We start from the raw sequence: 21,712 nt of genomic DNA, 5'->3' as shown, positions 1-21,712 counted from the left end.
CGCACATCTTCTCACCGTCTCGCTTTTCTTGACCCCGTTTATTTAGGTGGGGCTGATCAAGTCGGAGAGAATTCCTGGCTGGGCTCAGCCATGCACGTCCAGCTGAGAGTGACCCATGCTACGTGGGTTTTTGAAAATGACCAGGTCATGTTGAGGGCATTTCACTGAAACCCTGCTCGGAAATGTAGGTGGTCAATGCCTTACAAAGAAGGAGCCGCGTGAAGGAATGAACAGCTCAGTTCGTTGCTATGGCAGTGAAAGAAACTTTACTTGATTGGTGAAAAATTGTCCAAACAAATGCTAGGTGAAGTGTTCATATTTCCTTTGTCTTTTTTTCTTTGTTTTTTTTTTTCAATTTGTTGAGCACCACCAGAAGAGGATTAGGGGGCGGGGGTTGATCAGCTCTGGCCAGAATGCTAAATCTCAGTGACTTCCCCGGATTAAATCAGGCTCCAGAAAGACAGCAATTTTCTCATCGCTGCAGTGCCTCGGAAACACTAAAACAGCAAAAGTTCACTGAATGCCTATTTTGGAGCAAAGCTAGAGGGAGATGGAGAGAGATAAAGATGAAAAAGACATAGTCCGTGTCCGAGTCGACAAGCTAATGAGAGAACCAGGCATGTAACTATAGACATACAGTGGATCCATGTGTATTACATAATGTGGTCCAAGTGTGGTCCCCTGGGTCCCTGAGACCCTCTTGGGAGTTTGAAAAGTCAAAACTGATTTCATAATCATACTAAAACATTATTTGTCCTTTTTCCTTCTCCTTCTCTCATGAGTTTCCCCAGCCTACAGGATGTGTAATAATACAAAGCTTAATACACGGATGCTTATGTATTCTTGAGTTAAAAAAGAAATTCTCAGTCAATTTCTAATACATCCATGTCAATAGGTAAAACCACATATGCAAAAATTCTTTGAGATCCTCGATGATTTTTAAGATTGTTAAAGGGATCCTGAGACCAAAACTTCTGAGAACCTCTAAGATTGAATGTCATCAACCATCACGCAGTGCCCTCATTCTCATTGATGCATTTTATTGATTAAAAATTATGTCATCAGGGACTTCCCTGGCGGTCCAGTGTTTAAGACTCTGCACCTCCACCGCAGGGTGCACCGATTTGGGTTCGATCCCTAGTCGGGGAACTAAGATCCCTCATGCCACGCAGCCAAAAAAAAAAAAGATATAAAAAAAATTATTTCGGGCTTCCCTGGTGGTGCAGTGGTTGAGAATCTGCCTGCCAATGCAGGGGACACGGGTTCGAGCCCTGGTCTGGGAAGATCCCACATGCCGCGGAGCAACTAGGCCCGTGAGCCACAACTACTGAGCCTGCGCGTCTGGAGCCTGTGCTCTGCAACAAGAGAGGCCGCGATAGTGAGAGGCCCGCGCATCGCGATGAAGAGTGGCCCCCCGCTTGCCGCAACTAGAGAAAGCCCTCACACAGAAACAAAGACGCAACACAGCCAAAAATTTTTTAAAAATAATAAATTAATTTTAAAAAAAAAACAGACTGCTAGTCAGAGTATATTTTTTTTTAAAAAAATTATTTCATCAAAGTCCATGAAAATTATTTTCTTGGATGCTCTCTCTATACCCCTATTTTCCAACATGATGGCTCTTTGGCCATCTAACTATTAATCTGTTTGCAGGGTTTTTTATGTGTCTGCATTTAAATGTGTCTTTGGGGGCAGCACAACATTGGACTTCATTTTTTAATTCAGCCAACAATGAGCAATAGTTGTGTTTGTTTTATGTTCTGTCACCTACAGTTCCTCCTGCTCATTGTTATTTTTGCTTTCTTTAAATTTATATTTTCTGTAGTGCACTTTAAAATTCTTTTTTTGTGTGTGTCAGGCAATAAACTTCCCTAATCTGTTCATCTTTCTATCGTTTTAGCATCATCAGATTTGAAAGTCATTTTTCATTGTTTCCTATATTTTTGCTATTAATAGTATAGTATTAAGAAAATAAAGGTTAAATTCCTTTTCCTGTAGAGATGAAAATGGAGTCTAGTGTATAACATATCTTGGTGGCATAAAGTCCTTTATAAAACTATGCATATAGATCTTGTAGTTCTGACACTATGTAATGTAATTTTCCACTTGATTTTTAAAAAGCATGTTTTCTATTTTGTCCTCCATGAACCTTGAGCTCTATCTAGCCCTCAACTGTTCTCAAATCTGCATTGTTTTCTGGAAGTGAACTTCACAGCTGTGGGCCTTTGTTGACAAATTATTTCATCTCCTCTGGGTCTTAACTTATTTTCCCTTGCTCTGAAGTGAAAATTCAGTGAGTGTTTCCAGATCCTGTACTTAGGGTCATAATTCAATTTCTCTTAATCTTGTGTGAATTCTCCAACCCCCGCCCTCAACCCACATTCCTCCTCCAAAGCACAGGTACCTATTCTTATTGCTATATTTAAATGAGTTTCTTGGCTGCACTGGTAACTTGCAGAATTCTGGATTTGCTCTGTGATAGGATAATGTGTATGGTTTGGTTAGTTGTTTTTAAGTTGAAAAACTTAACAATACTATATCTTAAATTCTTTCTTTGAAGATTGATCCTTAATGAATTCTTGCTACAGACATACCAAGGTGGTTATTTCTATATTTCTGTGATAAATTCTAAATTAGTAGGGGTTTCTCCCCCCTGGTCCTTTTACTGTTACTGGATCAATTTTTGGCTGGATGTGGGCTTTTCAGGCTAGCTTTGCTTCAATGATGCTCATTCTTTTTTCTTCTACATCAGATCCCCTCTTCCTACCATCCTCTTCACGTTCTTGGTCCTCTGTCGCATTTATAAGACCTACTTTAACAGCTTAATGCCTTTTTTTCTTGGCACTCATTATTTCTTCTTTATTTGCTGTTAAAGTAATAAGTGTACATTCCATTGCACTTGCCTGAGAGTCTTGACCGGTCAGGGGTTTCCCACCATCTGGGTTCTGGCTGGCTTGCATTCCCCTTTGATGTTGTAATATTGTTCATTGAACTTAAGTGTGGGATTTATAAGGCTTCTTTGCTTTTTTTTTTCCTCCAAAATGTGCACTTTTTTTTTTTTAAACTAAGCTTATTTTTCTGTTTTGTGCTGTTGTTTTTAATTGCTTCTGACTAGGAGGTGGGGCTGAGAATGAGACTTGCTTGACTTTGGCTCTCTTTGCTATTACTCACACTTCCCCAGAAGCCCCGTGCACACTTTCTCTCTGCCTTTGATATATCACTTTTGAAAGTCCGTTGATTCCTGGAGTAAATGGCATTAAGAGGAAGACGAGCTCAGGGTAGGGATGCTCAGGAATCCAGTCCTGTACAATCATGAGCTTGGCCATCTGGAAGTCTATTCTTGCTCAATGAAATGGAGTAAACATTGTCCATTATGAAATCCACCACACAGGCTGCCAGGGACAAATGGGATCCCACCCAAAGCCAATCGCTGCTCTGACAGGGAAATTGGCTAGGACTGCCTGAGACTAAACCAGCCTCCCCCATCCCTGATGTCACAATCCAGAGGCTGCTGCCTGCCTAGGAAGTTGTAGAAAGCTCTGTAGGTTCTCTCTGTGTGTCCTACAGGGCTCCTCGGGCCAGGTCCCTGTCTGATGGCTTTTATGAAAAAATATCTCCTCCCCATTCTGGGGATCTTCTTGGCCTACTACTACTATTCTGCAAAGGAGGAATTCAGACCAGGTAAGTACCAATGTGTCTAATTTTGGAGGAATAGATTTAAAAACCCAGGGATGGCTAGAGTGTTTCTGAGGATAAAAAGGAGTTCTTGATCCCCAAAGTTGCTGGACAAGAGGGGACCCTGAGGTGAGACTGTGTTTCTACGTCTTCCAGCCACAGGCTGGGTAATAGGGGTGTAGGGAGGGGTAATCATGGCGTTAAAAGATTACCAAATAGTCCATGTTTTATTTGGCATCTTTGATCAAAAGCAGTTTCAGATCTCTTACCAAAAAAATGAGGGTAATTCCAAAATTCACAACTTAGCCAGATAATTGGGCTCTGTGGAGAGATGGATAAGTGGGAAACAAGAAAGAATTCTGGAGTTGATGACTAAATAGAAGTGAGAGAAAATATCTGGAATTTCTCTGAGCACATGTGTTTGGATGACTCTTTGAATTTTATTTCAATTGAGCAACTGGATGAATCCAGAAATGTCTGGAACTCCAGTGTTCTAGCTGAATCTCTTTCCATAGGGGTTTTCAAAAAAGGACAGCAGGAAGGCTTGGTTTTGAGCAACCAAAGCAAACTCCCATTTCAGAGAATGTTTACGGAAGAGTTGATCTGTTCCTTCATTGATTTATGCAATTTGAGATGAGTTGATCTGGGCTCATAACCTTTAGACACTGCGATAAGGCTGTCCACCTCTAAAGTGGGAGGAGGAATGTTGCTTCCAACTACGGTCCTCATTTTCTTTTGGGGTTTCCCAGAGATGCTTCGAGGAAAAAGAGTGATTGTCACAGGGGCCAGCAAGGGGATTGGAAGAGAGATGGCCTATCATCTGGCGAGAATGGGAGCCCATGTGGTAGTGACAGCGAGGTCAGAAGAAGCTCTAAAGAAGGTGAGGGTCCTGTGCCCACAGCCATAGGTACCCTCACGTGCCCAGATGTATTCCTATGTATGCTCACATATACATGCCAACACACAGAACTGGCACACTCAGACATAGATGCATATACACACACACACACGGAGGATTCAAACACCCAAACATCCACAGGGATATAAAAATATGCATTTAAGTATTCATTCTCATGCATACACATCTAGACACAAAGTTCTTGGACTCTATCTCTATCTATGAGATAGACATGCCTATTCACACACATTGACACATGGAGTCACAGACATACATATATGTGCTCAGATACCAACATTCCAGTACCTACTCATGAATTCATACTCTGGTACCCATGCAGACACACGCTCTCTTATATACTCAGACTCACAAACCCAAGGATACACAAATAAATATTCACAAACCTAGGGCTACCCACACAGGAACTAGCATCCCTACCAATAATGTGTTCAGAGACATCTGTTTACAGAAACTCATGAGCACAGACTTAAACTCCAGCACAGTGATTTATCCATTTATACCCTATCTTGTTCCAGACAGTACTTCAAACAGGGGACTAATATTGTGTCAGTTGCATTTAACAACACACACACACACCCCTACCAAAACAGGGCTGTGAGCAACCTCTCATTTAAACCCCCATTATGTCAGAGACTGCCCCCCAAAAGTCTGCAGCCAAGATTGACACCATGGCCGCTGTGCCTCTGCAGGTGGTATCCCACTGCCTGGAGCTAGGTGCATCCTCGGCGCACTACGTTGCTGGCACCATGGAGAACATGACCTTCGCAGAGGAATTTGTTGCCAAAGCTGGAAAACTCATGGGTGAGACAGCTTCTCCTCTCTCCTCTTCTGGACTTTGCCCTAGGGATCACCAGGGAGCTTTTGAGACGGGGAGGAGGGGGAGAAGGTATCAACCTCCGATGGCTTCTCTCAACACAGCCGTCTCTTACAGGGGGACTAGACATGCTCATTCTCAACCACATCACCAACACCAACAATCCTATGACTGTATTTATTGATGACATTGACCAAGTGCGCAAAAACATGGAGGTCAACTTCCTGAGTTATGTGGTCCTGAGCGGGGCCGCCATGCCCATGCTGAAGCAGAGCAATGGGAGCATTGTGGTTGTCTCCTCAATAGCTGGTGAGTGGGGCAGGGGCCAGTGTGGAAGGCGGGAGTGGCAGAAGTGCCAGGGATGGTGTTGGGGGCTCTGCAGTGAACATGCATTTTATCAGTTTCCATCCTGAGAAGTAACACAATAGAAACTGGAAGTTGAAATGCTCACAGTGATATTAAAGAAAAGCTGATTAACAGCTTGCCCATAGGCGTGGACAGGCAGATGTACGAATAAGAGCCTTGGGTATGGAAACTCACCGAGAAGCATGCATGCTGAGTAAAAGACACAGTGTTAGGAACAAGTGAGACCATAAAAATGAGGGCTTGTTCAGGGTGGATCTACTACAAGATTCCTGGAAGTAGCGGAGGAAGAGCAGCAGTTCAGAGTGCTTCCCTGAACTTGCCTGGTTGTTTGTGATCAACAAATGGGAGTCCAAAGGGTCATCGAGAGGCTGCTGGAGGGACAGCCTGTCCTGAGTTTCAGGGAGAGACCTGGTCATCATAGATAAACAAGATTTTGCTTCTTCCATGACAAAGAGCTGTAGCTTGGTAACGTTAGTTGATACAAAGGTAGAACTGAGAGGTGAAATGTTTTAACAACATACAGTTGTCTGATAAGTGTGTTGAGCCAAGGCAAAATGAAATGAACAACAAAAACAAACACACCATATTATAACAGACCTGCCTATATTGGGGTGTTCTCCAAAATCTGAACTTGCTACATCAAAAGTCCATTTTAATCCACCAACAGGGTAGGAAGAGAGTGTGTACAGAGAAATATTCATAAAGAGAACTCTGCGTGATCAAGAGAAGTCCCCTATGCTTTGGATGGTGACAGCATTCGAAGTTATCACCAGTGAAAAGCCAGAGAGTTTCCAGCTTGGGGGATTCCTAGGCCCATTTCATTATGGGTCCAGTAGAGAAGTTCCACACGTATTTGTCGATTAGTCAGTTAGAAGGATGTGCATGGAAGATGCAAACACCAGGATCAAAATTAGCCATCTACATGTGTTTCCTAGCAATGTAAAAGCAAATAACCTAGAAGACTTTGTAATTTCTTAAGTACTTCACAAACATTGGTTATTACTGTAACTCAGAACACCATCTATGTTGTAAAGAGTTCTACTTCCAGGACGGGAAAGGCCTGCATAGTGATCAGCGATCGGATAAAAAGGCAGTGTGTCTGTTCTACCCGCCAAACAGGGTGATTGATATGCATCCTTGTGCTTCCTGGACAACACAGACTCCCCCACGCCTCCCCAGACACAGCCTCTCTCTGGGCTGAAAGGAAGGGAGAGCTTCTGGATGCATACTGAGTGAGAGGGTGCTGGGCACATCCCCAAACCATCCTAGGGCATTGGCCAAAACCCTCACATCAGTCATGGTGTAGGTGGCTTTAATGATCTCAGTTGAATAAGTAATATATCCACTCTAGGCAAAGAGGGTTTTACAGCCTTACAACATTACAGCCTAAATGTCCTCAGAAGGAACAGAGTTACTATAGAAATCCAAGGGTGTGATGAAATTCTGATAACCTGTTTCCACACATCTTCTCCACCTACCAAATGTCACCTCATAATTTCTATGGACTCTGGGAGGTAGAAATCTAGCTGGACTACTAACCTTCCTGTCTGTTGTTTGTATAGCCAAAAGTTCAGCCTTTTTGCTTTGAAGCACGTCTGTGAATTGGCAAAGTACAAACACTTTGCTTTCTCTCCCTAACTGAAGAATTTCTCTGCTCTAGGCTCTATTCTTTTTTAAATTGAAGCATAGTTGATTTACATAAGCTATGTTCTTTCAGACAGTCAGCAAATATGTTCCTTAATCCTTCCTCCGTAAAATCTGAATTCCACAAACATGGGACGCTAAACCGCAGATTGATCCTAAGGTCAGCCAAAGAGTATTGGGATGGCTTTTTAATACTTCTTTCCAGGGACCACATTAAGTGGTTTATTGAATTGCAGTAATCAGCAATTGTTTTTATCCCCAGTGCATTTCTAGGTATTGTGTTACATGGAAATCCCATACTTTTAATACGTTCTTTAAAGCCTCAGCTATTTCTTTAGCATCATCAAAGACAGTATGGCTGCCTCTGGGAATTTCCTTACGGTCCACATCCATCCACCACTCAACACTGTTTCTGGCACCTACTGCTCAACTTTCTATGTATATGTTACATCAGTTAGTCTCCCCTCCTTCCTCCACATGCTAGTTTGGATATATTTTGAGCTACTATCACAAAAACCTAAATTTACAATGGCTTAAACAAATAGAAATTAATTTTTCTCTCATGAAACAGCCGGTACAAGTGTAAGGACGGTGATTCGTCTGTATCAAGAAAAATCCAAGTCCTATTTTGAAGTGAAGCTAGACATGATAAAACACTGGGTTTCTTTAAATATTCAAAGTGAAAAACACATCAAAAGGAGTAAAAGAGCCTTGCCAATAACCTCTAAATGCTCAGACCTCTCTTTGGAAGATCCATTAAATGTCTCCAGTTACCTATTCATTTTTCTCCAAGTAAATCTTCTTTTAAAAAGATCAACTTTATATATATGTATATAATATATATATATTTATAGTTTATAGTTTATATTTTATATTTTATAATTATAGTTTATATATATATTTATATATAGTTTATATATATATAAACTTCATATATACTTTATATATATATAAAGAATATATAAGTATATATAAACTTTATATATACTTTATATATATATGTATATGTATATATATATATATACATATATATATATATAGTTTAAGTCTTATTCAAATGTATTCCTTTCCTGGTTTACTCATTCCCAGCATTGTTTCATACTATTTTTTTATACAAATGTGTAGTATTTCAGGCTCATTATAAGCTGACTAGCCAGAGGAAAATACCTCGTAAGACAATGCTTTTGTGGGAAAACTCAAACCAATGCATGAAGTCACTTGTTGGACCTTAAACTGTTTGGCGGTTGAGGGTTGGCTGTACAGTCCAAACCTATTTCAAGAATTCTACATTACAAAGAGGAAAAAAGAAACAGATTTCTCAACTACACAGATCAACTAACAGGATTTGGAATATGCAAAATGCTGCTCTGCATAAAGACAAGAATGTACAGGTGGGGCTTCCCTGGTGGCACAGTGGTTGAGAATCTGCCTGCCAATGCAGGGGACACGGGTTCAAGCCCTGGTCTGGGAAGATCCCACATGCCGCAGAGCAACTAGGCCCGTGAGCCACAACTACTGAGCCTGCGCGTCTGGAACCTGTGCTCTGCAACAAGAGAGGCCGCGATAGGGAAAGGCCCGCGCACCGCGACGAAGAGTGGCCCCCGCTCGCCACAACTAGAGAAAGCCCTCGCACAGAAACGAAGACCCAACACAGCCAAAAATAAATAAATAATAAATAAATAAAAATTTTTTTTAAAAAAGTCTAGAAGTGCTAGAGCAGGTCTCTGCGTCCTGCTAACAGAGTCACAGATTAAAAAAAAAAAAAAAAAAAAAAGAATGTACAGGTGTTAATCTCATCCCCCACCTACACCTCTGGCACCCACTTTTTCCTAAAAGATAGACCAATGCTTAGTGTATGGAAATAACCTGAGTGGGGGGGAGAGGGTGGCAACCAAGGTCTAGGATGCAAAGGAGACTAAGAAATATAGTAGAATGGGGTAGTTTATCCCTCACCCAATTGTCCTAATATTTCTAAGAAAGATGAATCTTTACCCTTAAACCTGATTACCTCAGAAATAATTTTCAGGGACCACAATTTCCAAGGTAAGTGGAAGTGTATGCTTGTGGATACAGGTATTTACGTGATGGGGGAGTGCTGCAGATTTGGACTGTGTGGAGGGGCATGGGGAGAAACACAGGGAGGTGAGGCATGTGTGTGTATAGATCTGGATTGAGATTATTATGTTTTGGTACATTCATTAATGGATGTTAATATATGTATTGCTGTATAAAAACACTCATTGCTATGGGAAAATATTTGTAATAGAAAAATCACACTACAAAACAGTGTGCTATACTTTTATAAACAAAATATTTATGTATATAAAAAAAACTGGAAGGCAACTGGAGTTAAATGTATATTGGGTGATGGAATTATACAAATTTTCCTTTCTTAAAAATATTTTCCAAGTTGTCTGTACTAAGTATGTAATTAGAAACAAATCTAATAAAAAATGTTAAAACATAAAAAAAAAAAAAGGAGATCAGAGTAAGAATCAACAGCCTGGACATAAAATTTTCAGGAGTCGTTGTTACCTAAATTCAAGAGACTGGGCTCAGGCAGAATCTGGAGGATTGAAACAACTTGATGCACTCGACATTGGAGTTCAGTGTTGTATCTGCCCCCCAGGAGGGGTGACTGGAGATTTTAAAGGGGAAGAGAAGACTCCCTGCTGATGACAGTGACAATTTAGTGCAGGTTGAGAACACTGTAATGCTATCCATGTGACCATTACTCCGTTTACTCCCTTGAAAGGGGTGGGTGGGAAGAGCTTAAGTAGTCATGGCTCCTTAACCCTGCTCGACCATTATTTTTGTTCAAGTACTTTTCTTGACAAATATATCAGGGTTCTACCATCATCCACGCCTTTACATTCACTCACCAAGGAGTTTCAAAAGGCTTACAAAAAATACACTCTATTTGGAAACACCCAAATAAAAAACTAGGTCTTAAGAAAAGAATATAAAAACACCAAAATTAAACTCAACATAGAAGCTGTGCTTAAGTTTCTAATTTGGCTCTTGAGTTTCTTAACAAAAAGGAAAAAAAAGAAAAAAAAAATAGTATCAGTATATAGACAAGATTATATTCAAAAGAAGGAAGCACTGCAGGAAGCAAATAATTTCTGAAATAAACCTCTCATAAAAGATTATAAATTGAAGGCACAAAATAATGGAACTAGCAAAGCCCCTAACAACTTTTTAAAAATGTTTCTGTGATTATAAAAGCTACACATACACACACATTATGAAAATTGGAAAAATGAAGAGAAACACAAAGCTGAAAATAAAGATCATCCATATTCATGCCAATATTTTGGAGAATTTCCTTCTAGGTACATATAGATACAGAACAATTATTTTCCTACTGCCAGATATTTAGGTTATGTTACTGAACCAAACTCAGGTCTGCTCACCTGTCTCACAGCAAAGCCAATCTACTGACACCAGGTTGTGGTGAAGGAATGTACAGCGTTTACTGCAGGTCACCCATGCAAGGAGAACAGGCAGTCCGTGCTCAAAAGACTCAAACTCTTCACTGGCTTTTTTTTTTTTTTTTTTTTTTTATGGCCAGCATGCAGGATCTTAGTTCCCCAACCAGGGATCAAACGTGTTCTTCATTGGCTTTTAGACAAGGGTTTTTAAAGACAGTGTTGGGGAGAGGGTCATAGGATCAGCTTGAGGACCTTCTTCTGATTGGTTGATTGTGAGGTAACAGGGTGATGTTTCTGAGATCTCAATCATCAGCCTTCTGGTTCCAACAGTCTGGGGTCCACGAACTTGTGGTCAGCATGTAGTCATCATCCTCCACCGGAGTGAGGGGCTTAGTTCCTGCAGAACAACTCAAAGATATGCATCAGATTGTTACTTATATCCCTTCAGGAGGAAATAGGAGTCCTGTGACTCTTGTCCTAATCATTAACGGCTTGAGTCTGCACTTTGGAACTTGGGGAAGGCCTAGGAGGTGAAAACTTTTTTCCTACAAACAAGAAATGGGGGACACGGAAGGCCCCAGGAATGCCCCTCAGGGTCATGCTTGGTTTCAATCCCTCCTTTTCTTTGATGCTCCTCAATCTTGAGGGGAACAAGGGTGGGACAAGAAAGGGAATAAAGTTTTGGATAGAAAGATTGTTAACTCAGCAGGGGAACTCAGTTTAAGGGGGACTTGGTTTCAGTTACTCTCAATGTATTTTAAAAATTCTAAACAAGTATCTTGCACATAAATCTGTGGCCTGTTTGATGATTATTTCCTTGATAAGTTCTTAGTACTAGATTTACGGCGTGAAATGATGGAACCAATACTAAGGTTGTTGGTACATATTTCTGAATTGCTTTATATAAAATGAAAAATAAAGGACCTGACTTTTAAAATATATAAAAATAAAAACCAATTTAAATGAATATGAGCATCATGTCCCATTCCCACCCTGAGTATACATGTGAGTGTTCATCTCACACCTGCTTTTCAGAGTTAACAAAGTTTTCAGCAATTGACAATTTTGTAAGTAAAGGAGAAAGGTGTTCAGTGGTTATAATTTGAATTTCTTTGTTTACTTATGAAATGGAATGTGAGGTCCCTGTCCCCTTGAGAGCAGTAGTGATCTCGGGTGGCCTCGTCCTGCAGCATCTTGAAGCAGGGTTTTGGTTCCCGGCCAATGATTGAGGTTGGGTCTCGGCGGTGAGAGCACTGATTCCTAGCCACTAGACCCGTGATCAGTGACAAGGCCCTGGCCCTACAGCTTTGCAGAAAAAGAATTCCCACAAAGACAGAAAGTAGTGAAACAAGTAAAGTATTTATTAATAGGAAAAAAGAGTACGTGTGGATAGACACACGGGCAGGCTCAGAGAGAGAGTCATGCAGTTTGAATCACTTTTATGGGGCATTTATTCCAGTTTTCCTTTGGCCAGTCATTCTGATTTGCCTGGTGCAAAGTCCGTATTTGGTATAGCTCAGGATTTTCCCATGTGTGCAAGCACATCTCTTAGCCAAGATGGATTCTACCGAAGAGGCCTATGGGTAGTGAGCATTAGTTGGCATCACTGCCTTTTTGCCCTCCAAGGAGCCTTTCTGCACATGTGTAGTCAGGGAGGTCTTCTGACTTCGAGAATGATGAATATGTGGTCTCATCTTCTATCTGGGCAGGTGCCAGCCTCCTCTCTCAATTTTCCTGTTATTCCCATCTCGGAGTATTTGTCCACAAGGAACGAACTCAAACCGTTTGCCCTGGGGGCCCATCTGTCTCTTGCCTTAGTAGTATTCTATTTTTGGTTATACTTATTTCCTTATTTCCTACAACAGCACCTGGCACGTGGTGGATATTTCATAAAAGTCAGGTAATTAATGAATGAATGAATTTTCATGTGTTTATAGGTTATTTATATTTTCTATTCTGTGAGTTGTTTTTCTATGTCCTTGCCCATTGAGATGTTAGCAAAACTTTTCTAACAATAAGTACAGCAAATCAATGTCACATGCAGCTTCTTGTTGCAAACTTTGACAAAGGTATATTGTTGAGACACAGCTAAATTTAAAGTTAATAAAGTGAAATGTGAATTTGACATGGTGTGACTATATAGCTTTAGATGGTTGAGCTTGACCCAAGGACGATTCCTCTTGAAATAAGCATTGATTTCAATGAGGAGAAATCCACTTAAGCTACTTCAAAATGAGGACAGGGGATTTCCCCGGCGGTCCAGTGGTTAAGACTCCGCACTTCCACTGCAGGGGGTGTGGGTTCGATCCCTGGTTGGGGAACTAAGATCCCACATGCCGCACAGCACAGCCAAAAAATAAAATAAATAATAATAAACATTAAAAAATAAAACCATCTAAAATGTTTAAAACTCTTTTTAAAAAAATGAGGACAGGCTGGGGAGAGAGAGCATCACTTTACACCTGAGAAATATATTCTACAGATAAACTTGCACAAATATTCCCCAAATACGTTCATTCATTTATTCAAAAGATATGAATGGAGGGTCCACTCTGAGCCAGGCACAGTTCCAGATGCCGGCGCTGTGACAAGGCAAGCCCCTGTCACCTTGGAGCCCACATTCCAGTGCAAACCGATTGCCACTGGTGTTCGTGGTCATAAAAACACTAAAAACAACCTACATATCCACCACTAGGGACAGGTTTCTAAATGGTTGTGAAATATTACATAAATTTTTATGCATACTGACTATAAAAATCATAAGTTCAAGGAAAAATAATTTAGAGAACAGTATATATAGTATGAGCTCAACTGTGTCTAAAGAAAGGGGCTTTTACCTTTCATTTTATACACTTTGGAACTGCTTATTGTACAACAATCTTGGTATGAATTTTGTTAGAATAACTTTGTTAAAGAAAAGTAAGAGATCAGGTTCTGTATGGTAACCAAAAGCAAAATATTTCACCTCTCAGGATGACTGACTTCAGGACGACAGAGATTGTACTCCATCTCACAAGTAAACAAATAAATTCAAATGACTGAAACTACTAAAACACCAAATTCAAACTATTAAATACCATGGAGCGGGTGGAGGTATTGTTTTTTCTTGTTTGGTTTGGTCTTTTGTTTGCCTACAACATTGTAAATTGTTGCAAATTTTGTTAACCCCACAAAGTAGGTGTGAGATGGTGGGAAAGGGTATAGTTCTTTTATTCATTTTAAGTGGTTTCACTATTGATTTTTAAAAGTCTAGTCCTTCATTTTTCATCTTACCTAAAGCAATCTAGCAATATGCATTCTATATGTAGAATATGAATATTCTATATTCAATATGTAGCCTTAAGTGTTCCCATCATTTTGTTACTGAACTCAGGTTCAGCTGCTCGCCACTCAAAAGCCAATAATTCAAGAGGCAAGTGTCAGTAGAAAGGAAAGTCACTTTAATCAGAAAAGCCAGCAATCTGGGGAGAAGGTGGACTCATGTCCTGAGACCAACTCCAAAGATTCTGCTCAGCCATGACAGTTTTTAAAGGGAAAAAGGCGGGGGGGGATGAATCCCAGTGAATCATCGAGGCAGGAGGTTGGGTTCTGCATCATTCTCCATTGCGTGTGTGCAGGCTGGCTGACTCTTCAGATGTTATCTTGCCCTCATCATCTGCCTGCAGGATTGCTAAGGGGGTTATTGGGGGTAGAGAGCTAGTCACTCTTTAACCACTTAATTCTCCATTCTTAATTCTTTTAATCTAGGAAAAGAATCAACAGCTTAGGCAAGGCATGGTGTGCATTCAGGAGCACATAAGTCAGAAGATAGTTTAAATTGTCTAGTGATCTCATTCTCATAATTAGGTTCTTTCAAGGTTAGAGGGGAACAGAAATGGGCAAACAGGAAAGAGGCAAAAGAGCTGCTTTCAATTCCCCACTGTCCAACATCATTCCATTTCTATGGGATTAGGAGCAAAGGTCCATCTTCTGTAACTTCTTCATGCTGACATAGGGTGCCGTATTTGCAGAGTTGAAGATGTGAGCATGGGTCTGTAGCATCTCTTTGCTGACAATTTTAATTGCCCACTTACATATACAGGCAGGGCAAGCTATAATTATTTTGATGACCACAAAGATATAGATCATTATAAACAGTAATGTTAATCCCATTCTCTTGAGGCCAGTTCTTGGAATTGTATTAGTCATAGATTTAGTACTGATCAAGATGGAGCAGCTTATGTCATGTCCTCTGGTGGCAGTTATAGTATCTGAAAAACAGCTCAGGAATGTGCATCAGACACTGAGTCTGTGACTCTATTGTCCTAATCTTTGACTGCTCGAGCCTGCTCTTTTGTGACTGTAGGAGGCCTGGGAGACTTCAGGTTTCCTACAAACAAGAGGCAGGGGACATAGAGGGGCTCTTGTACTTGGGGTAGTGTGGAGTCTGCAGGGTTCTGCTCGGTTCCAACGTCACCCAGCAAATATAATGTTAAGAATCTGTCAAGGAATAATCATCAATCCAGTCATAGATATATGCACAAAAACATTTGTTGTAGGATTTTTTCAATGTGTCTATGCACCTACAAGCAAAGCTACCAGTGCTGAAAATAGGCAATGGACATGTGCCTGAAGTCAGATTCCAATTAACGTATGGCAGAGTTGAGTTGATTATATGGGTTTTAAATTATTTAACATTTTTCCATGAAGTTGTCTGGTTCAGGAACTTCCATGTAATAAGTGTATATAATAAATCCTTTACTTCTAGCGTTAGAAAATTAGTCTTTCCCTGTACTCACTAAATAATTAAATGTGAACAATGTTTAAAGAATATTATTTGAAGGGCTGCCAAATTACTGGCCCACACCTGTCTCAGTCTGTCCCTGGGGAGACAACTGGCCTTGGGGGAACTGCAGCTGGGATATCCCAGAGGTAGCATGGTTAGGTCATACCAGCTTCCCTCAGCACATCTGCTCCTCTTCCTTCTCTCCCTATTAAGCTCTGCTTCATTTGGGACAGAGTTCAATCTGGCTGTTACAGTCCTTTCTCAGCATGACAGTTCTCAGTGCACTCTTAACTTCAACCCCATTGCCAACATTCTTGGTCTCTCAATTTTCCAACTCTAAACTTCCCCCCAAAGAAGGAGTGTCTAACTGGCTCAGCTGAATTTTATAAGTCAACCCCCCAAATTATTTATGAAGACCAGCCTAGAGAGGTACAGTCATTGACTCAGGTCTAATCAGCAAAGCCATGCTGAGGGAAGGCAGAGTTAGGCTAGAAGCAAGGTAGGCAATGGTAGATATGGCTGAGTTGCTTGCATAGCCTTTGGATAATCTGGCATGGGGTGTCAGAACTAAGAGAAGCAAAGAGGGTATGTGCAAGGGGGCTGCAATGGGGCAGCCCAATGTGGAGTGAAGAGGGCATCTGTGTAGCCTGGCATGGGGGTGTCAGAGCCCAGGTACACTGGAGAAGGCATCCACATAGAGGGCACAGAAGCAACTGAAGAATACTCACATACAGGATCATTAATCAAATAAGTAGTATATATTGAGGATAACAGAAGCTAGTTTCTCACTTTTGGAGTTATAAATATGAAAATAAGAAAATTAGAATGAATCCTGTGATGTTGGATTGGCATTGGAGGTGTTGGTATGAATCAATAGTTTTTAATATACATGGATAGATATGGAAATATAGATATATGTGTCTATATATGAGTGCATATATTCCCTAGTTCTGTCATCTGAGAGGCCTTGGGAGCACACTTAGCACCCAGATCTTAGTTTCTAAATATCATTCTCCACTAAAAGAAACCAAGACTTTCTGGAGAAAAGGTTGATTCCAGGACAATGGCCAGAAAGATGAACCTGAAAATCTCGTTGTGGCTGTAAGTAAAAAAAAAAAGGTCATGAAGAACCTAGTGGTAAGACGGGAATAAAGACACAGACCTATTAGAGAATGGACTTGAGGATATGGGGAGGGGGAAGGGTAAGCTGTGACAAAGTGAGAGAGTGGCATGGACATATATACACTACCAAACGTAAAATAGATAGCTAGTGGGAAGCAACCGCATAGCACAGGGAGATCAGCTCGGTGCTTTGTGATCACCCAGAGGGGTGGGATAGGGAGGGTGGGAGGGAGGGAGATGCAAGAGGGAAGAGATATGGGAACATATGTATATGTATAACTGATTCACTTTGTTATAAAGCAGAAACTAACACACCATTGTAAAGCAATTATACTCCAATAAAAATGTTAAAAAAAAAAAAGAACTGCTCAAAGAAAAAGAGGGACACGTTACTAGAACACAGAAACTTCCCATGGGCTCCCACTAGCCAAATCTGGGACCACTGGGACATTCAAATAAATAGTAAAGATAATAACAGATTATAAACCATTACATACAATAAGAATCCATAATGATATAAATAAATACATGAATAAATAAATGGGGAGAGAAGAAGGTTTTCCCATATAATAAAAAGCCAAGTGATAAATATAGAAGGAATAATGAAATTAGTAAAATCACCATATTATAACTGTCATAGTAATAATTTATCCAGGAAGCATAAATCGATGCTAAACCTAGTGGGTAAAAGTTTAATAAGAAACATAGTATTTACATACTCTCAAAGTACCACCCTACCCAACAACAAAAAAACAACCTGATTGGAAAATGGGCAAAGGACTTGAATAGGCACTTCTCCAGAGAAGACATACAAATGGTCAACAGGTATATGAAAAATGCTCAACATCACTAATTATTGAAATCACAAGAAGATATCACCTCACAACTGTTAGGATGGCCTATATCAAAAACACAAACAAAAAATAAAAACTGTTGACAAGGATGTGAAGAAATTGGAACTCTTGTGCACTGTTGGTGGGAATGTAGAATGGTGCAGCTGCTGCGGAAAATAGATGGAGGTTCCTCCAAAAATTAAAAATAGAATTGACATATGATCCAGAAATTCCACTCCTGGGTATATACTCAAAAGAATTGAAAGCAGAGTCTTTTCTTCTTTTTTCCTTCTTTTTTTAAGTTGAAGTATAGTTGCTTTACAATGTTATATTAGTTTCAGGTGTACAACACAGTGATTCAATATGTTTAGAAGCAGTCTTGAAGAGATATTTGTACCCTTACATTCATGGCAGCATTATTCACAACAGCTAAAACATGGAAGCAACCCATTGTCCATCAACAGATAATAGATAAGCAAATTGAATTGTGGTACATATATACAATTCAGCCTTAAAAAGAAAGGAAATTTTGATATATGCTACAACATGGATAAACCCTGAGAACATTATTCTAAGTGAAGTCAGTCACAAAAAGACAAATACTGCATGATTAGACTTATATGAGGTACTGAGAGTAGTCAAGATCATAGAGAGAAAGTAAAATGGTGGTTGCCAGAGACTCAGGGGAGGGGGGAATGGGGAGTTATTGTTTAATAGGTACAGAGTTTCCGTTTTGCAAGATGAAAAGAGCTCTGGAGATAAAAAGTGGTTATAGTTGCACAACAATGTGAATGTCCTTAATGCCACTGAACTGTAGACTTAAAAATGGTTAAAATATTTTTTAAAAAACAAAAAAAAGTACCATCCTACAAAATACTTATTGATTACAGAAGAACAAAAGAGTAATTTTACAGTGGAGAGACCTGACAGACACCACCTGAATCAAATGATCAATGTTACTTAACATCGCCAGTAATGGAATAAATCGAAATCATGTATCATTTTATGGGATACAGTGTGAAAAGAAGATAATTATTTGTATGGTTCTGCCAAAAATATATGCCTGAATCAAATCATAGGAAACAGAGAAATCCAAACTGAGGGACATTCATCTGCAGTGAGCTGGTAAATGTTTACCAACTCGCTCTTTAGAAGGGGAACATTAAGAACTCTGCTTTGTAGCATTTCCATGGTGTAAATAATCTCTTGATAGCCATATCAAGATCAACCTGCTTGCAAAACTCATGAAAATTGCACAACCAGCTCTCATGATCCAGGATAAACCAACTCCAGTACAAAATGACTGGCATACTCTTCGACAGTGTCAAAAAGTCATGAAAGTCAAGGAAATACTAGAGAATGTTCCAGCTTGAAGGAAGCTAAAGAGTCATGACAACTATATGCAACATGTGATCCTCGATTGAATCCTTTGCTATAAAGAATATCATTGGGACATGTGACAAACTTGAATGGGGTCTTTGGACTAGATGAAATGGATACATCAATGTTGATGGTGTAGGTTGAATGGTGGCCTTCAGAAGATATGTCTACATCCAAACTCCCTGAACTTGTGTAGATGACCTTATTTGGAAAAAAAGCCCTTTGCAGGTGTGACTAAGTTAAGGATCTTGCAATATATCATCCAAGATTATCTGGGTGGACCCTAAAACCAATGACATGTGTCCTTATAAGAGACAGAGGAGAAGACAAAGACAGAAGGAAACAAGGAGAGGTCCACGTGAAGGTAGAGACAGAGTTTGTAGCTGTAAGGAATGCTGACAGCATTAGAAGCTGGAAGAGGCAAAGGAAGATTCTCCCTCCCCTAGAGCCTTTGGAAAGAGTGCAGCCTTGCCAACACCTTGATTTCAGACTTCTGGTCTTCAGAACTGTGAGAATATACATTTCTGTTATCTTAAGTCATCCAGCTTATTGTAATGTATTACAGCAGTTCTAAGAAACTAATAAATTACTTTCTTCATTTGGATGGTTATGTAGGAGAATGTAGGGACATGTAGGAAATGCATGCTAACATATTCAGGAGCGATGGGATAGCAGGTCAGCAACTACCTAAATTATAGCAATTACTCTCAAATAGCTCAGGAAGAGGGGTGGGTCATTTGTACTATTCTTGCAACTCCTCCATAGATCTGAAATTATTTCAAAAGGAAAAAAATCCCCATCTTAGGGCTCTATTGACTTGGAGGACGTGAGGGTGGATTCTGTGGGGCTTTATCTTGGGTTCCTCAGAGATCCCCTGCAGGAGACCCCCTTGGTATGAACAGTGGTCCCTCTAGCTCTCTCCTTTAAGTGTCCTCCTCAGCTCCAGGGCTACAATAAATCCAGCCTTCTTGACCCAGTCTACCCACCATCCCTGAGTAGGTGACCCCAAGCCAGTCCCCCTTCACCCTTCCCAGGTCTCTGGGAAGCCTGCTGTGCGTGGATATATTTGATCCCACAATGCACTCAGATTTACTCTCAAGCTAGAGCAGTTCCAGCCCTGCCTCTTGCCTTTAGACGTCCAGGTGTGTGTCAAATACCAATCCCCAAACTCCAGGGAAACTTGTAAAGGTCTCCAAAAAATCCTCTTGAAGCCCCTCTCATGCTGATTAAGATGAAGGCAATGCAAATGCCTCCCCTGACCCTTGGTGGATGAACCTGACCCTTAGTGGATGAACTGACCTCTGGTAGATGAACACATAGGACACTGACAACTCTCCTCTCTCTAAGCACAACTATCTAGGCTGCATGTGGGAGACGACGTGGTGATGCTGGTGGAACTGGTTTTGGTCCACCCTTCAACTATGGGGGTTCTTAAAATCTATTCTTTTATTCTTGCCTTGGGAGATGCGCTAAGGCTCTAAGGAGGAGCTACATTTCCCAGGTCCCGTACCTGCACAGAAATGCTCTTGCCAAAGTTGCCTTGTGAAATTTTACAGGTTTTATCTCATCTCTGCAGGATTTTGTGCTGATTCTACACCATACACTCCCTTGTCTTCAGCCAAAATCCTTCCCTGGGTTTCGCTAGCTGCTCTGACTGCCTGTCTCAGTTCTCTCTTGTTGGTTTCCTCAGGATTCTTTCCATTGTAAGCCCTTGTGTCTCTTTTCACCCGACATACTCTCCCTGGACAATCCCATCCATTCCCATTATTTCAATTATTATTGGATAATTGTGGGTTGTCTCAATACCTATGACGACACCTCAGGCTACCAAAGCTTGGAGTAAAGAGATGGATTTATCTTTAGCACCCAACTCAACCCAAACAACTAAAGAGTTTAGACCATGAGGGTCCTAGCTGAGAAAAAATATTCTAGGAAGAGCTAGAAAAAAATGGGCAGGACCCAGCCTTTGAGACCTGATGAACCTCAAGCTGGGGCTTGCTCAATATAGGATGTGGCACATTTTCCTGGGGTCACTCTGAAAGTCTAAGGGCATGCAGGAATGAAGCTTTTCAATCCTGTGCACTTTCTTCTGAGTTCTCAATTAAAGTAGTTTAAAATCTGCCTTTGAAATGGAAATAATTTCAAGATCTCAGCAAAGCAGTTGGGGATGGAGGGTGTGGAGTGGATGAACAAAAGCACCGAGGCCTGCTTTTGACCTCTTCTGCTCAGCTAACAAGCTCCAGCGCTCAGCTGATCTGCCAGCTCTCTGGCTCTTGCTGTTTCTACAGTGGCTAAGTCCCTGCGTTTCTGGGACAGAGCTAATTGCAGTCTGTCCCATTTATCACCAAGTCTGCACTCTTTCTTGTCAGATTCCATGTCCCATATTTTGCTTCAGAAAATACGGTCACCATAGCTCTGGTTCTTTGTGGTCTAAAACTTCCCAGAAGATAAATCTCACTGCGGGCTCCATTCTCCCTACATAAACCAAAACTTAACCCTGAGCAAAAGCACTCAGGCTTCTAATCCCTTCACTTTCATGACTGAGTCATGCATATTAGAACAGTTTATTTATTTGTTTGTTTGTTTTATTTATTCATTCATTCATTTATTCATTTGATTTAATTAGGTTCATATTCTGGCATATTTTTTATGAGCAATGGTTGAACAGTGGATCTCATAAGGTGCAATCAGAAAACAAACTTATTCTTTCCTTCAGACCTGTTCTATGGGTGAGTTCTTCTCTGAACCTGGATGTGATTG

At 40.5% G+C, this 21,712-nt stretch overlaps 1 protein-coding gene across 1 annotated transcript in view; it reads left to right on the top strand.

Moving 5' to 3' along the window:
* The first annotated feature begins 3,506 nt into the window (after positions 1–3,506).
* HSD11B1 (hydroxysteroid 11-beta dehydrogenase 1) overlaps positions 3,507–21,712 on the top strand; it is a 31,069-nt gene continuing 12,863 nt past the window's right edge. Inside the window, exons 1-4 of the mRNA XM_068541506.1 lie at positions 3,507–3,681; positions 4,425–4,555; positions 5,284–5,395; positions 5,526–5,717. Of these exons, the coding sequence (XP_068397607.1) occupies positions 3,594–3,681; positions 4,425–4,555; positions 5,284–5,395; positions 5,526–5,717 (523 nt within the window). The 5' untranslated portion in view covers positions 3,507–3,593. The remainder of the gene's footprint in view (positions 3,682–4,424; positions 4,556–5,283; positions 5,396–5,525; positions 5,718–21,712) is intronic.

The sequence above is a fragment of the Eschrichtius robustus genome, chromosome 3 (genome assembly GCF_028021215.1).
Source record: "Eschrichtius robustus isolate mEscRob2 chromosome 3, mEscRob2.pri, whole genome shotgun sequence".
Taxonomy (NCBI): Eukaryota; Metazoa; Chordata; class Mammalia; order Artiodactyla; family Eschrichtiidae; genus Eschrichtius; species Eschrichtius robustus.
Note: the sequence above shows the minus strand (reverse complement) of the source record. Positions and strands in the feature narration are given on the sequence as shown.